Below are 16,794 nucleotides of genomic sequence, written 5' to 3'. Positions count from 1 at the left end.
ACCGTATGCAACGATGCCCGCTCCTGGATTACTGCACCAGAGTGCCCTTGAGATAACGCATGGAATTGTTGGAGGTGTACGTCCATAAAATGGAATAATATTTTATAGGTAAAAGAAAAACTTCATGAGCATTTTAGTTATGACGCAGTAGCAGTTTGTAAAGTTTATTTTCGAACTTTCATCCGTTTATACATTGATCAACCTTTCTTGGTAGGTCTGATCGGGAGAAGAGTCAAGGAACGCAGAGTACCAGCCTGTCCAGGAACCTACCAAGCAAATGTCTAAACTTTCAGCCAATTGCTAATAAAACAAGCATTTGCAATGCAATAGGTCTCGCATTTACGCAAGTTTAAGCTATTGGCATTGTAAATGACAGTGGGTTTTATTTAGGTTTTAAAAACGAAAACAAAAATGAAAGGCGTTATTTGCAACGTCAATAGCTCAAACCCGCGTAAATGCTAGACCTATTGCATTGCAAATGCTTGTTCTTTGGTTGTGTGTACCTGAGATGTCTGCTCTTCCGCTGAGTTGTGTATCGGCGCTGCCTAAAACCACATAGCAGTGCATGAAGTGCACGCGTGGCTGTGCTTGTGTGTGTATTGGTGCGTGCGTGTGTGTAGGTTTTTGGCAGGCCCCTGTCTGTTTCCTGGTTTTGTCTGCTTTTTGACCTGTGCCCCCACCACCCCACTCCACACTGTTTATCCGAAGCCAGTCAACTTGTGTATACTTGTTTGTGTGTCTAACTTTCTGTGTATTACCATTGTTTCTCCCTGTGCATGTCTCCGATTCCTCCTGGCAGTCTGCAGCGGCGAGCATGCCTACCTCTGCATGTCTGTCCAGACCTATGTCTGTGTGCATGTATGTGCGTATCCAACACTGTATCTAAAACTCTCTTTTCATCCATGCCTGTGTCTGCACTTCTAGATGTGTGCCCCTTTGCTTGTCTGTGTGACCCTGGCTGTTATTAAAAACGTTCCTCTGTGACTGTCAGCCTGTCTGTATCTGTTAGTCATCCTTTCCCTGTCTGCCTGTCTGTCTGTAGTTGTGAGTGTGAGCTTGACTCCATGTGTGTGCTGCGCTTTACGCTCCTCTGTGCTTCTGATTCAGTGGAGGTCTATATAATTTGTGCGCTTTTGCAACTGTTGCTGTGTCTGTCCCGTGCACGTTTGCATGTCTTTGCGCACGTTTGGGTCTGTTGGTGTGCACTTGTGTCTTTCGTCGTGTGTACTCTGTCGCCCCGTCTGTCTGGGTGCAGATTTGCATCTGTCAACATGTCTGTCCCTATGCACACGTGTCTGTCGCCATGGTGTCCCTGTACACGCTTACGCACACGTGTCTGATTGGCGTTTCTTTGAGTGCATCCTTTGTTTGTGCCACTGTGTTTTTGTGCGGCCATGCCTGTGCGTTTGTGAGGTCTGTGTAGGATTGATTGCGAGGATTTATATGATGTGTGGCGAGCCAGGCGCTTTATTAAAACATGAAGCACATGAAGTTCTCCTTCGATGCCTTTGTAATCACCCCTTTCTCGCGTGCATCACACCCTTTCAATGCTCGTCAGTCTCTGTATCAAAGAAAAGAGTGTTTTGCGCTGGTTCTCGCTCTCTCACACCGACCTCTACCGTTTTTAAACCATTCCCATAACTTGGACCCGGGCCGAAGAGCTGGAATCCTAGCTCCACACTTGACGGGCAGCTTCACCTCTTATCTCAGACACCTCTGTGCCGGAAAAAGACTAATTGCCAGCTAATCGCAGTGCATCTAAACCGCACTTAATTTATGGCTTTTTCGCGACTCAACACCTACCTCTATTTACTTGTTTTTCTTTCCTGTTACTTTATTTATTCTTTTTTACTAAAAAGCCCAGAACCAGAGCAGGAAATCCGTGAAATGTGGCTCCATTTTTTACAGTCCTTTAAAACCAAACGCGAGCAGGCAAACCCCGTGCTCGCAGAGAGGGAGCGAGCGGCCGAGCCGTAATAAATCAAGCGTGCGTTGGGAGACGCCATGCGCGTGCACATCGCCTGTCCGGGCGCGCACATGGTTTGTCTCCCTTCGCGAACGAAAGCGACGACAATAGAGTCTCGCCAAGGAGAAGCAGCACATGCGCTGCGTTCGCTAGGCGAGACCTAAAAATCCTGCCTCTACATCATAAACCCATAGACCAATAGAGTCCCACGTCGGAGGCACCCTAGGATACACTATGACAATGCCATTCAGCCAGGGCCACCCTAAGTATATTTTCCCAGAGCCCTGATTTATGTAAGATCATCATCACTGTACATAACAAATGTTTCTACGGCTAAAGGCGGGGCATTGAGAGAAACAATTCAATCTTAAGTGTCCCATGTCCTGCTGCTTAAGGCCAGCACTACCTCATTAAGTAGAGTTCAGAAAATCATAACTTTTAGGGAACTTCAGGGAATGCTGCACCTTTCGTAGAATTTAGCTGGACTCTGGAGAATGAGACCGCGTAAATTTATTTTTTTTCCATGCTCGTCATGCCCCGACATATCTGGAGAGAGCACAGCATAGGAGAGTCACCATTACTCATACAAAACTGCTTTTGAATCTCACCTGAAGTACCTACCGGTAAGACTCTGCACAGGTACTTGTCTAGAAAGGAATGAACCAGCTTTTATGAACACAAAGAGGCATCAGAAACGCATCCTGAGCGGTTTACAGCATCACTAGTATATTTGAGGCAGAAACCGGTGCCATGTGCCCCTTCCCCTTACACTACCACCTCCACATGGGAGGTTTATGCAGCACAGCAGGTCGTGTTCCACACAGGGTGAGAATAAGGAGGCAGGGGTAGGTTACGGGGGTACTCGTGCTGTGGTCAGTGGTTGCCTGAAGGGCCCACTTTGAAAAGCTGCATTTATTGTGCTGTCTCTCTACAGCACGCAGTTCTTAGAAGGTTGACTCAAGTCACGTCCACCCGTCACCTACCCGTCAGTGATGCTAAATGAATCAAAATTTTGCAAACCCTGAGACAAGAGAGATCCAAGGCAGCCAGCGGGAGGTAGCCATGCAGATGTCCACATACAAATGTGTGAATTCCCTGACTATGCACACAACTATACTATCACTGAATGAAAAACAAAGAAGGCTGGTCTACAGAGATGGACTTTAGCATTTACAAACTTTTGAAAGAAAAATAATACTCCTAAACACTGGGTCTGGCTAAAGATGCAATGAAGCTTGAGCTATTCCAGAGATATATGAACAAAGAAAGTCTGGATAGAGCCACCAATACATCAATTTGATTATTTTCTAATCAACATTCTGGGAAGATTTGAGGAACACATATATGCAGCACCTATAAGGTGACCGAAAACTTCCATCCTCCGTGCACAGAATCTTCTTTCATGGTTCTTTTCTAATTTCTGTTCGTCTGTCTCCTCCATCTCTGCCCCTCCCTTTAGCGAGCTCTGGTGAGAGAACTTTCCCAGGGCGAGGAAGGGGGTCAGGACTAGGAGGGCACACTGCACAAATATCCCACAGGAAAGCATGGAAAGTTTTATTTTGGGACATAGTGACTTTCTCATCATTCACTGCCTGTTCATGTAAGCAGATCATCCTTACAAAGGAGAGCGGCGGGGAGGCGGCTGGCGGTGTTAGGGCAGCATGGGCAAACAAGTGTCCTTTTGCCAGGGTGAAGGCAAGATCTTTCAACTCCATGGATCACCTTCTGAAGCCCCAGACTAAACGCTTAAATTGCTCGGACTAGAAACTGTCGAGATGGTAAACGATAAACAAATAAGTAAACACCACTAGTTAAGATGTGTGAACATGCATACTTGTGAAACATAAGCTGGGTGTCTCACATTCACCCTTTAGTTGACAAACGCAGGTCGCTGCATTATTATTGCTCTTTCTGAGAGCTAGCCCTCGGTTTAAGGGGGAATATTAAATTGAAGAAGCTGCTTTTTAGGTCTCGCCTGAGACAGCGCTTTAGTGCTGCTCTGGCGAGACTTATAGTAAGCGAGTTTTGGAAGTGCAAACAGTGCTTTTCAGGCCTCCAAATACAGTGCATGTTCGCCGGCCGCGCGCACCATTTGGCAGCCTGAAAAGCACTGCCTGATCACTTCGCGGCCCCTTTGATGTCCGTCAGTGAGCCGCGCGGCCACTGAGGACTTCAAAGTGCACACCATTTGCACTGTGTCCGCCCCCACTCCCCCCTCCCACTCCCTCCTCGTCAACTTCAGTGCGCGCTTGTCTAAGGTAAACTTTGGCCTCAGGGCTTCTCCTTTGTTCTTCACCCTCCCGCCCCTCCCCCCCAAATGTTCCACTTCACTCAGTCTCCTCCTCCTGTCTCCTGATTTCTCACTTGTTCATTTTAGGTAAACGGCATCGAAGCATTCCTTCCCCCATAGACATCATTTGGTCAAAGTGCACCCGGATCACTATTTATTTTGTATTCCCTTTACGCTCCACCCTTCTGCGCCTTAATCTGTTTTGTCAAGCAGCAAATGTGAAACTTAAAAATTCGGACTGTAACATCTCCGATCAGCATTTCCGTTCGAGATACAAATACATAAAAAAAACACACTGACGCCCCTTCGCTCTTTAACTCTTAGACAATATTTTTTTTAAACTACTTAAAACTGGAGCATTCTCTTGGATGGGACACCGTCTGTGCCAGTGGCATAATTAGGCATTTCTAAGGCTCCTGCTTAATAGACAGTCTGACAAGTTAGACGCAAGAAAAACAACCCCTCCCCCCACCAAAGGAACAAATCCATTTTGTTCTCAGTTGGGAAAACCCGCTATGTCGGAAGAGGCAAGCATGGCATAGTCGTAGAACCATGCATGGCGCTCAGGAGACTGTCCGAGCTGCGTACCCAGGTGTCAAATTATGTTATTTACGGGTGTGCCGTTTGTTAGGTACTTTTTTCAAAAATAGTATGCCAATTATTACAATAAAGAAGTTTCAGAGAAAATGATAAACATTTCCACCGTTCACTCACTGCGCTACTTTCCGCATTATGGATGTAATGGCTGCAATGACACTTAAAGGGTTTTAAACAAGAAACCACCGTCGATTTTACCATATACATAAAATATAAATCCGTAGGAAACTTTAACTAGTTTGTTGTCCGCTCCCCTTTTCTGCCATAGAAAATGATTAAATTCATTCTTATATGTATTTTAAAAGACGAGGAGCGGTTATGTGAGACCCGATTCACGTGAAAACTCCTGGCCGGCCTGATGCGTAATGTAGACTTGTTGTTCCTATCCCTCTCTTTTGGGTTCTCCTCTTGCCCCACGCCCTGCCTTCCTCTGTGCTCTTTCCCCGTCTGCATTGCATGCCTTTTCGGTATCAGTCATGCTCCACTTCTGCCCTTTCCGTAAGTTTTCCTGTCCGTCTTCTGGTCTGTCTTTTCCCTGTCCCTGGTGATCCTTTTCCCTGCCTGTCTCCTTGCCGCTATCTTGTCTTTACATGGCTGTTGACTGTTCCTGCTGTCTGTTGTCTCTTTGTACGGCACACACAGCCTGCTGCTTTACTTGTCCCCCTGTCTCTGCCTGCCACTATCCATCTGTCTCCTTTCCTGTCACTGCCTCCCTCCATGCGCTCTTCTGCTCTTCCTGTCTATTGTCTCCCTTTCACGTCCATTTGTCTCCCACCCTGCTTCTGTCGCTCTCCTATTGTCTCTTTTCATGGTGTTGATTGCTTGGCGTGGATTTCTTCTTAACTCGCTCTATTCACAATGCTTGTATTCCCCTATCTCATTTTATCTGTTTGACTGCATCTCCCATCCATCTTTCGCTCCTTGCGCTGTCGGCCCCTTGCGCTGTCGGCCCCATTCCTCTCTTTCGATCTCTCATCCCATCCCTGTCTTATCGTGTGGCTGTCGGTGATCTGATGCCTGCCTCTCTGCTCCACTGTCTCATCCTCTGGCTGCTTACAGTGGATGTCTCTCTTCTTCCCTGCTGCACGCCGCACACTACCGCACGCCACACACTGCTGCATTACACACTGCTGCATTACACACTGCTGCATTACACACTGCTGCATTACACACTGCTGCACGCCGCACACTGCAGCACGCCACACACTGCAGCACGCCACACACTGCAGCACGCCACACACTGCTGCACGCCGCACACTGCTGCACGCCGCACACTGCTGCACGCCGCACACTGCTGCACGCCGCACACTGCTGCACGCCGCACACTGCTGCACGCCGCACACTGCTGCACGCCGCACACTGTTTTTATGTGAATTTATGCTACTGACATTGTAAATGACAATGCCTTTTATTTGTTTTAAAACCAAAACATAAATAAAAGGCATTGTTATTTTACAATGCCAATAGCTCAAACTCTTATAAATGCGAGACCTATTGCATTGCAAATGCTTGTTCTGCCTTGTTGCTCAAACATGTGTTGCTCTCAATTTAGTTCTTTGGCAAGTTGCATTTTATTCCTCTTTCGAAGGCAGAAGCTGCATTTTTTAATTTTTCATGAACAGAGGAATGCAACATCAAAGAAGGTGTGCTCCGCTTCCGGTATTGCCAATGCAGCATCCAAAGGGCCATGACACAGCACACAACCAAATAGGCAACATTTCATCCAGCATGTGAAAGGAGACCGAAAACCCTGGAGCTGGACGACTGTGTCCCTATCAACGTGCACAATCGGATGTCTGCAGTGTTAGCTGAAGATGCTGTTGCAAAGATACCGCTGGCAATGATGGCATTGGGCGAGGGAAGTCACGGATGCTCAATGAGCGAGTCCAAGCACGGATGGACACGGAGATTGTTAGAACATGACATATAATAACACTGTCTGTCCCAAGGCTCCCTACACTGCCGGGCTCCGTGCTCAAACCTCAAAGTGACCATCAAGATGTCAGAATGGATTTTCATTTAAAAGGATCAGTTGAGGTTTGTTCCCATTTGTAGGAACATAAAAGCTGAAGCCTTTTTCACCCCGTTGCCCTCTTCCAAAAAGGAAAAAAATAAAATGTTGCCAATGTCCCCCAGTTATACAAAGAAATTCGTTGTCGCAGCCGTTTCACCCACCTTACACTATTATTGATGTATCAGAAAGGAAACAAAAGGGCTAAACATCAAAAGCGACCAATCCTGTCCATATTGAGCCAACAATACTTGATGACTTGTGCCTTTCAGCGACTGTATATCAGTCACACTTCCGGATGCAGAGGTTTATTATTATTTTTTTCTTAATTATAAATGACAACTGAGCTAAAGTCTGCTCCACGAAGACCAGCATCCTCTGGCCACGGTTAGTTACATTGTCAGTCCCATCTATAGGCGGAGTTTAGATGGCCTATACTGTCGACACTTCTCATTGAATCTGCAGAACAATCTGCTTGGAGCACCAGGCAGCTTTGCCAAGTTCGGGTTAAAGCTCAGTTAAGTTGACGTACTATGGGAGTAAGGGGGAGTAAGGGGGAGCAGGGAGACACAGGCGGAGGGGATATTGTCTCTATTAATATACAATGCCGGCCACAGCTGTGGCTTCTTAGTAGCAGGGGGTGCTTGAGAGTGCACAGGTTTGTAGAGCTGGGACACAGAATAGGAGAGAAGAGTCTGAAGGGTTGGTCCAGCAGACATTCTCTTCCTTCAGGCGCCGGTGCCGCCATATGGCTTCTGGGTGTAGACAGATAGTGGCAAAAAAGTGGTCAGGTCCCTTCAAGGCCACTGAAGAACAACGTTCAGGGCTGCGCTCTCTTAAAGAACTAGGCCCTGAGGGCTTATTGGAAGGCACCGATACTATTTACTCCCTATTTCAGACCTTCCCTTATAAACTGGGTGATCTGTCATAAGCATTCAATACACGTTACAAAGCGCTCTCTCGAAGGAGCTTACTAACAGATATAAATGTTTCTTCAGAGGCAGGCTGGCCCTAAAGGAAACCGGGGTACATTTAAAGGACTAATAACTGCTCTTTGTGCTCAACTAATCCAAGCACTGTCCACGTTTCCCCCAAACCTTACTGGAGCTTACCCTATAAATGCATGATTAAGAACTGGTCTATGCAATGGCAGCTACCCTGCAGCTCCTGTCACCAGGCGTCTATTCCGTGCAATAGTGCTCAGTGGTATCCCCTGGAACTAGAGCTCCTCACGCCGCACAGCACCCCAGAGAACACCGCGAGCTGGAAGCTCGGATTTGTTCCAGAATGCACCTCTCAGAGCACACACCTAAGTGGGCACATCCTAACAAGGTGAGAGCTTCCTTACTGCTGTACCATTTTCTTCTTTGTCCCTCTCAGACATGTGAACAATTATAGTGGGCGGTGCCATTTCTATAGTAAACAAGAGTCAAATTTGCATCAAATTTTCGCCGAACCCAATTGAGATCTGGGTTTATACAAAGAGCAAAATATCACACAATACGGATACACGTGTCAATCTGGCACACCTACATACTGTCTTTCCAGAGTGACTGTAAAAGACGTACAATCAATCATTCACTGTGGAACTCTCTCCCAAAGCCGAGAATCACAGCACAGTGCAAGGACTCACTGTAAACTTGCGTTTGCATTTTGTGGTTCACACACCAGCTGGAACTTTTGCAAGAGATTCCAGTTCCGGTTTATTATAGCCAAATCACTTACTACACTCTTTTCACAAATCAATCTTCCCCTTAGCCAAACAGATACCCAGAGGTTAAAGGCAAATGAACAAGATTATTATTTAATAATAGGGATACAGCGACCAGAGCCATGAATTGGATTCCTACAACTTTCATTTCTCTCAAGGAGCCTTACCTGGATCTGTCCTTTCCCCATGATCTTGTCCACGATCTCGTTGTTATCTTTGTTGAGCTTTGTCTTGTCATAGCATTTCTCATAGCAAAGTATCCGGAAACACTGCGAGCCTTCCAGCTCTATCTCAAATTCCTATGTAAGCAAGAGAAAGACGCAATCAGTAGAGGCAACCCATGTTTGCATCCGGACATGAAACGAGAGCTACTGCAAAGATAGTCACCCTGCTACAGCTATGATGGTCAGTCTATTTTTGCAATTTTTCAAAACATCAGACAACATTTAGCAAGCACCTTGAGTTCCTGAATTAGATCCGAGTTTCAGAACACATTCAGGTCCATCTGGGCTCTCATTCCTTGCTGCCATCTAATCAATTTTCCCAGACTCTATTAATTAACTTTTAATTTACTATTCCCTCTGTGTTTCTACTCTGTTTCCCCTTCTTGACCCATTACTCCCAATTAGTTACTACCATTTAAAAACCCCTGTCTGATTAGTGACCGGTCAGTTTTCTCAACTTTCAGCACTCCCAGTAGATCCTTGCAAATTATTTTTGCAACCTGAGAGTAGCCGAGTGAGCTTTGTGCAGCAACTCAACATTTCTAGCCTTGAAAAAGTGGCTAGGCTAGGGCGCAAACTATGCGTCAGATGACGTTTGGGAGTATGATTCATTAATTAAGATGAATCGGAGTCGTCACTTAGTGTCCCCTCGCCCACATCTCAATACCTCTTCTGTGCCTCTTTATCCAAGATCCGTTAGCACACCACAGCGTATGTTCCTTGCTTTGCATTCGAACATCCGATCAATTTACAGGGTTGACACCGTTACAAAAGAAAAACTCTGATATCGAGGGGCAAACTTCGAGTTTTGTGAGGCGTGTGCCTAAAATGATATTTAACTGTAGGGGACAGGAATCACCCCCCCCCCCAAACATTAGGAACCAAGAGAGGTAGTAATTCCACATATTAAGTCAGTGTATCGAAGTCAAGTTATCTGGCTCTCCAGAGCCTCAGAACCTTCATGTGTTTCAGACCGCTTGTCCCCTTGTAACTTTCCTCGTGTTCCTGATATAATGTCCACCTGCTCCTCTGCTCTCCAGATACCTTCACTGCATTTCTGATTCCAAGTAAATGGTCGGGATTTGTGCCCTATCAGTGCCTATAGACTTCTCCCATATGTTTTTGAATTTGTATTCTTTAGCTACGTTTGCTAACTCTGCCATGTTAGTACCCTTTGTACCGGACCGCAATTTCCTGATCATATACTCTTTTCTCCCTGTGGAATATTGACTTTATTTATGGGTAAGATATCTCACTTACTTCATTCCACTGCGGCTCTGTCGTGTCCAGAAACACCCTGGTCTTGGCTTTGCTGACAAAATAACCAAAAGAGTCGACTTCCAGTGTGCAGTAAAGATCTACAGATGAGAAGAGAGAAAAGAAAGCAACCAAGGGTTTTAAATTCTAGGTACATGACACACACTGTTGAAACTCTGAATAATTACACACATTGGCTTGCACTGTTTGAAATTACAACAGCAGAGATGATTGAATTTTAATTGAACCCCGTTTAAAGAGTTGTAAAGGTATCTATGTCAGCACTAGAAGGAAAACAAGTTACTTACCTGTAACTTTGGTTCTCCAGTATTGAAAACTTTCCTAGATTCCCATGCTTGAATCATTCCCGGTCGTCGAGATGGGAGTCCCCGGTATATATAAAATAGCAATAGAAACCATTACAAAAGAAGAAACCAGGTCTAGGCCCATTCTCGTTTTGTAACATATTCACCTTTTTGTAAAAGAGACCAAATAAAATGAACAACCAATCAGAAGAGCCTCACCCTCTAGAACCTTCCTGAGAGAACCTCAGACCCTCAGATTTTCGTAGCCGTAGTTTAACAGCATAACAATCTGCTGAAGGCTGAGCTTTCCCAGGGGAGGAGAGTGAGTCGCATGGGAATCTATGAAAGTTTCCAATACTGAAGAACCAAAGTTACAGGTAAGTAACTGGTTTTCTTACTCCAGTATTGGAACTTTCATAGATTCCCATGCTTGAATCATAGTAGCTAGCAGTTATGAGCGCATTTTTTGAACTGTGATTTCTTATTCAATCGATATAAGCATTAACATCAAAGTCAATGGAAAATAAACACATTTGTACACAAGGAAAAACAATGAAGAAACAAGCAAATAGACTTCCAAAATGTGCAAAGAGGAGAAGTAGAAAAAACGGAAGGAGGGTAGAGAGGGAAAGCTCACAACTCAAAGAAAGAGGTTCCTCAGGACTACCTGGCCCACTGCTGTGTCACTCTGCATTGAAGAATCCAGGCAGTAATGTCTTGTTAACGTAGGAGTACTGCTCCAGGTTGCTGCCCTGCAGATATTCCGGATAGGAACTCCGTCAAAGAGGGATGTCGAAGAAGATATCGCCCTCGTGGAGTGAGCACGGAACCAACCCTCAAGGGGCTTGCCCGCTGCTCTGTGACAATACTGGATTGAGCTGGTAATCCAACGAGCAATCCCCTGCTTGGTAAGGGGAAACCCCTTACGAGGGGCGCTGAACGATACAAATAGTTGAGGAGACTTCCTGAAGGCCTTAGTACGTTGAAGATAGAAATTTAAGCCCCTCTGAATGTCCAGCGAGTGGAGTGCCTTTTCTGCCGGAGTAGTAGGCTGAGGGAAAAAAGTTTTGAGTATGACTGGCTCATTCAAATGAAAGTCTGAAGGCACTTTCAGTATGAACTTTGGGTTGATACGAAGTATCATTGTCCCCTTTTTAAATTGGAGAAAAGATTCCTGAATGGTGAGAGCCTGCAATTCACCTACTCTCCTAGTTGAAGTCAAGGCTAGCAGAAGAGCCACCTTCAAGGAGAGGAATTTCAAATCCGCCCGGTGAATAGGTTCAAAGGGATGCTTCATGAGGTGGGTGAGAACCAAGTTCAGGTTTCAAAGAGGAGGCGGAGGCTTGACTGGAGGGAAGACTCTGAAAAGGCCCTTGAGAAACTGCTTAATTATCCTTGCCGACCAGAGGGAAGGACCAGAAGATGTGCATCTGAAGCGAGAGATGGTGGCCAGATGAACTTTGATGGATGAGTGAGCTGACCCTGCTTTTGCTAATGAAAGGATGTAAGGAAGAACTTCATGCGGTGCAGAAGAAAGAAGGATGGATACCCTCTTGTTGGCACCAAATGCAGAAACGTTTCCACTTTAACTGGTATGTCTTGTTGGTACTTGGGGCTCGTGCCTGTGAAAGTACATTCCTACATTCTGCTGAAAGGGTCAAACCGAGAAATTCTCAGTGCTCAGGAGCCAGGACTTAGCCCTGGGACATTGTCAGCAGCAAAGGATTCGGCTGCAACGGAGGTGGACGATCCAGGGAGAGGAAATGTAGCTCTGTGAACCAAAATTGGCGGGGCCACGCAGGAGCTATCAAAATCATTTTGCAAGGTTCTGCCATGAGCTGAGAAGCCTGGGCATCAGCGGAATGGGGGGAAAAGCGTAAACAAATGCACCTGACCAGGCCATCAAAAGCGCATTCACCAATGATCCCGGATGGTGAAGCCTGCTTGCGCAAAATCGGCATTTCTTGTTCTCCGGTGTGGCAAAGAGGTCTATGGACGGCCTGCCCTATAGGCGAAAAACCTGTTCCAGAGTGGACTGGTCTAGTTCCCATTCGTGGCTGACTGATTTCAGTCTGCTCAGCGTGTCCGCCGTCTCGTTGAGAACACCTGGGAGATGCTCTGCCTTGAGCGATATCCCCTGCTGGATCGCCCATTCCCAAATTTTGAGCCTCTTGTGACAAAAGATGAGATTTGGTGCCACCTTCCTTGTTTATGTAATGCATGGCCAGCATACGGACTGTTCGTACTAGAACTGCAGACTGCTGTATCAGCGGAAGAAAAGCCTGCAAGGCTAGGCGAATTGCTCTGAGCTCCAACGGACTGATATGTAGAAGACTATGTTGGGGAAGCCAACGGCTGCTTACGTGAAGGTCTTGCAAGACCGTTCCCCAGCCCTCCAGCGAGGTGTCTGTAGTTATTATCTGAGGAGCTGGATGTGATCTTGAAGGAGAGGCCCTGAGAAATGTTTCCATTGTTCGTCCACCATGACACGTCGTCCCTGATGGACAAGGTAACGCAGATCTTGTCTTCCAAGGATCCGTCGATTTGGCGCCACTGCAAGTCCTGCTCTTCCTGGAGAGGGCACATCCATAACCTGCAGTGAGGAATTAGAGGAATGCAGGAGGAAATGGACCCTAGGAGGGACCTGTAGAGGTGAACTGAAAGGGACTGTCTTCTTAGCAGTAGACGGGCCATGGCCATCAGCTTTTCTTGCCTCTCCAGGGTCGGAAAGGCTTTGTTGAGGGACGTGTCCAGAATGGCTCCCAGGAATCTGGCTGTTCTGGATGGAGACAGTCGAATTTTCCGTACTGAGCGTCAGTCCGAGATTGTCGAAAAGGCGTGTGCACGCCGCGACTGATTCTTCTGCCACGTGCTTGGACGAAGTCTCCAGCAACCAGTCGTCCTTGTAAGAGAAACCCTGCCACGGGAGCTAGTCCTTTTGTAAAGATCCGCAGAGCAGATCAGAGTCCAAAAGGCAGGACCTTGAACTGAAAATGTCTCTTGGCTACTGTGAAGCGCAGGAACTTCCTGTGGGCTGGATGGATGGGTACATGAAAGTATGCGTCCTCTAGATCCAATGTGGACATGTAATCCCCTGAGTTGAGAAGATGAAGGATGTGTTTCAGAGAAACCATTCAAAATGATTGTTTGATGAGATAGGTGTTGATCTCCCTCAGATCTAGAATAGGGCGTCACTTTTCCAAGGTCTTCCGGACCAGGAAGAACCGGGAATAGAAACCTTCTCCCCGCTAAGAGAGAGGAACCGGCTCTTTAGCCCCTTTCAGGAGCATCTGATGGACTTCCAAACGTAGAAAACGTAGATGTTTTGACATAGTGGAGCCAGGGGGCTTGGATGGAGATTCTGCCTCCCACTGGTGTTACAGGAGGAGACGGGACAGTGGTAAGAGCCAGCAAGCCGCTATTGATGCTAAGAGGAGTCCCGACCCTGGCGTCCTTGTCTTCCTCTGTTGTTCGATCCAGAGAAAGAGGATGATTGATTTTGCCGTTGGTTACAATTCGGGCAGTAAGATTGAGAGTTTGATCCATATGGAGAATACCGTTGTTGCTGGTATCCCCCTCTGTAGGTAGCAATACCTCTTCCTCTGGCTCCATGGAAGGGAACCTTGTGTTATTGCAGAGACCCTAAGGATTTTGCAGTCTCCGTGTCTTTCTTAATGTCTTATTTTAAAGAACAAAGGTCCTTGGCATAAAAGGAAATAATTCGAATGTTTCAACATAGACTACAATGAGCACTATGGAGGTTCTTCCAATGTCCAGCCGGACAGAGGAATATTTATTCAAGTGAGGTAACAAGATGGGCAAAATACAAGGCACAACAAAGATGGCGAACGGCACAGTCCTGTACCGAGCGTTTGAAAAGAAGGTATAAGTGGTATAGATGCAGGAAGGAAACAACAGGCAAAAAGAGGGGAGAGAGCAAAAGGCGGCTTACATTTACATAATAATACTATGTAAGCTCAAACCAACAAACAGCACACTCATTTTGTCACAATGGTTAAATAGTGGTGTTTGTTACATAGGTCGACGTTTCGATCCCTAGCTCTCAATACTAAGGGATCATCATCAGGACTAGGAATTGAACTGTTGCCTGATAGAAAGTGTCAAGGAGCCTGTAGGGTAGTAAGACAGGAAAAAGGAACAACAAAAAATTGGTAAATAAACAATAAAGCAAGTCCACCTTACTGCGAACAAAACTGGTCAGGAGACCGTTAGAGGGGTGTAAAATTCCGCTACGTGAAGAGGGTGAGTGCATGTACATGTGAGGGTACACATGCGGAAGGAAATGGCAGCGTTGTTGCAGTGCAGTGCAGTGACGCACAAAGTGAAGACAAGACCAAGGAGGTCAAGGACGGTGAGGAAACAGGTGGGGACGTGAAGAGTGCCCGTATGGATCAATCAGAGAAGATGCTAACGATGCGTGGTCTGTCATTGCGGAAATTACAATTCGAGAAAGATGCTAACGACGCGTAACCCATTAGACAAGGAATGGATGTGTGTCCTACCGAGAGAGGAGGGTGAAAACAATGGTGGTGGGACGGAGGGGGTGGCGCCGTGCTGTTGGGAGCAAGTTAGTGCTGACGAGGCGGGATCCGTGTGAAGTTAAGGGAACCGGGTTCAGGTGTGAAAGGGGGGGGGGGGGAAAAGGGGGGGCGGGGTGTGTGCTAACCTGGGAGCCAGCTCGTAGTGGAACTGGGAAGGCTCGGTGAATGCCAGGGGCAGCTCAATGGGTGCCTCGAGTTCGTCGGCAATACGTGAAAGCCTGACGAGGGCGTCTGGAACAGCCAACCGATCAGGAGGGCTGGAGCTGGAAAAGGAAAGGATAATGTTGACGGGACCCCAACCAAAATCGACTAGTAAGTTCCGGGGCCGTCGTAGGAAAGGGCTTACCTTATGAATAAAACCAGGGCGCAAGGGGCCAGAACCGAGTGTTCAAGGGCCTGCGGTGGACAGTCTATGCAGCGGAAGGGGCTGCCAGACAAGGCGGGACCGGAGCTGGGAGAAAGTTAAAATAAGGAGATTATATGGGGGAGCACATAGTTTGCGCTCTGGCGGATGGCGTGTGGATCAAGGCTTACCTCTCAATGAGTAGCTGGCGGCCGGAGGAAGCACGGGTCTGCTTTTCCGTTCGGCGTGATAGCAAGGAACAAGCGGGACTGTGGGTGTTTTAAGGCGGGCCCGGGGAGTGGGCGAAAGCAAGGGAGGACTATGATGGGGATTGGGAAAGGCCGGCGGCCATGATGGAATGGGGAGGAAGGTGAGGGGCTACGTGAGCATGCTTTAGGAATAGACAATTGTCACTGGAAGTTGACAAACCGTAAAACAAAGGGACACATAATAAAAAGAACACAATTGACTTGGAGGTTGATGATAGCAATTGTCAACAAGGGGAAAAAAAGCAGCTGAATATTATTTGCATAATTTTACAAATCAGGTTTAGGCATGGAGTCCCAGCGGGGGTAGTCATGCCAACTTATAGTGACTGGAGCGAGGAAAACAGGTGATTCACAAATCGCACATGATTACAGTAAGGATGTCCAGTCTTCTGTTCTATTGAGTCCAGTGTTGATAGAATTGAACAGAATGATTGTCTTAAGTTCCTCTCTGTTTAAAAGTTGAGCCATGTTGCCACCTCTTGGAGGTAACTTCAATGATTTGAGTACCGTCCAGCGCAAATCGTCCTCATTGTGGTTGGCCTCAGTGAAATGTTCAACCAGGGGGGCGTTCTGTGTATTGCATCGGATACGGCTTCTGTGCTGACAGATTCTGGTCTTGATTTTTTGGGTGGTCTGTCCGATGTATATCTTCAAACAAGGGCATTGGATAAGGTAAATGACATTGCAGGAATTACAATTTGTGAAAGCTTGACAATGCACTGTAATGTTATCAAATGTGAAACTTTTTCCTTCAATGGTGAACACACAGACATTGCACGAACCGCATTTGGAATGACCAACGATGGGGGACAGACCCCAACTGGCAAGGAGGGTAGTATTGGGAGCGACAGGTAGTGCAGCCCTGACTAGATGGTCCTTCAGATTCTTGCTTTTTTTGAAGGCAAATAGTGGTTTATCAATAGTGAGATTCCCTGCATTTAGAATGGGCCAGTGGTGTAGTATCGCTTTTCTCAATTTGTTGGATACCAAAGAGAAAGTGGTCACACAGGCAATTCTCTGCAGTTCTTTTTTGGGTTTAGGAGTCAAAAGCACCTCCCGGGGACAATACCAAGCTCTTTTTGAAGCATTTTTTACGATTCTTTTAGGATAGCCTCTGTCTTTTAGTTTGGAGGCCAAAACAGCAGATTCTCTGAAATAATCAACCCTACAGGAGCAATTTCTCCTTATTCTCAGCCCACATGCTGTCCCCAGCAATTTCATACTACAGCTTCTTGAACTTTGCTTAACCCGTAATTTTT

General features: G+C 46.6%; 1 protein-coding gene across 3 annotated transcripts in view; it reads right to left on the bottom strand.

The window, feature by feature from the left end:
- ABR (ABR activator of RhoGEF and GTPase) overlaps positions 1-16,794 on the bottom strand; it is a 1,177,460-nt gene that overhangs the window by 202,994 nt on the left and 957,672 nt on the right. For all 3 annotated transcript variants that reach the window (XM_085649250.1, XM_085649252.1, XM_085649251.1), the window contains exons 15-16: positions 10,060-10,157; positions 8,743-8,874 (exon numbers count right to left, since the gene is read on the bottom strand). In XM_085649250.1, coding sequence (XP_085505376.1) covers positions 8,743-8,874; positions 10,060-10,157 — 230 coding nt within the window. The remainder of the gene's footprint in view (positions 1-8,742; positions 8,875-10,059; positions 10,158-16,794) is intronic.

The sequence above is a fragment of the Triturus cristatus genome, chromosome 3_2 (assembly GCF_964204655.1).
Source record: "Triturus cristatus chromosome 3_2, aTriCri1.1, whole genome shotgun sequence".
Classification (NCBI taxonomy): domain Eukaryota; kingdom Metazoa; phylum Chordata; class Amphibia; order Caudata; family Salamandridae; genus Triturus; species Triturus cristatus.
The sequence above is the reverse complement of the archived record's forward strand: the minus strand, read 5'-3'. Positions and strand labels throughout refer to the sequence as shown.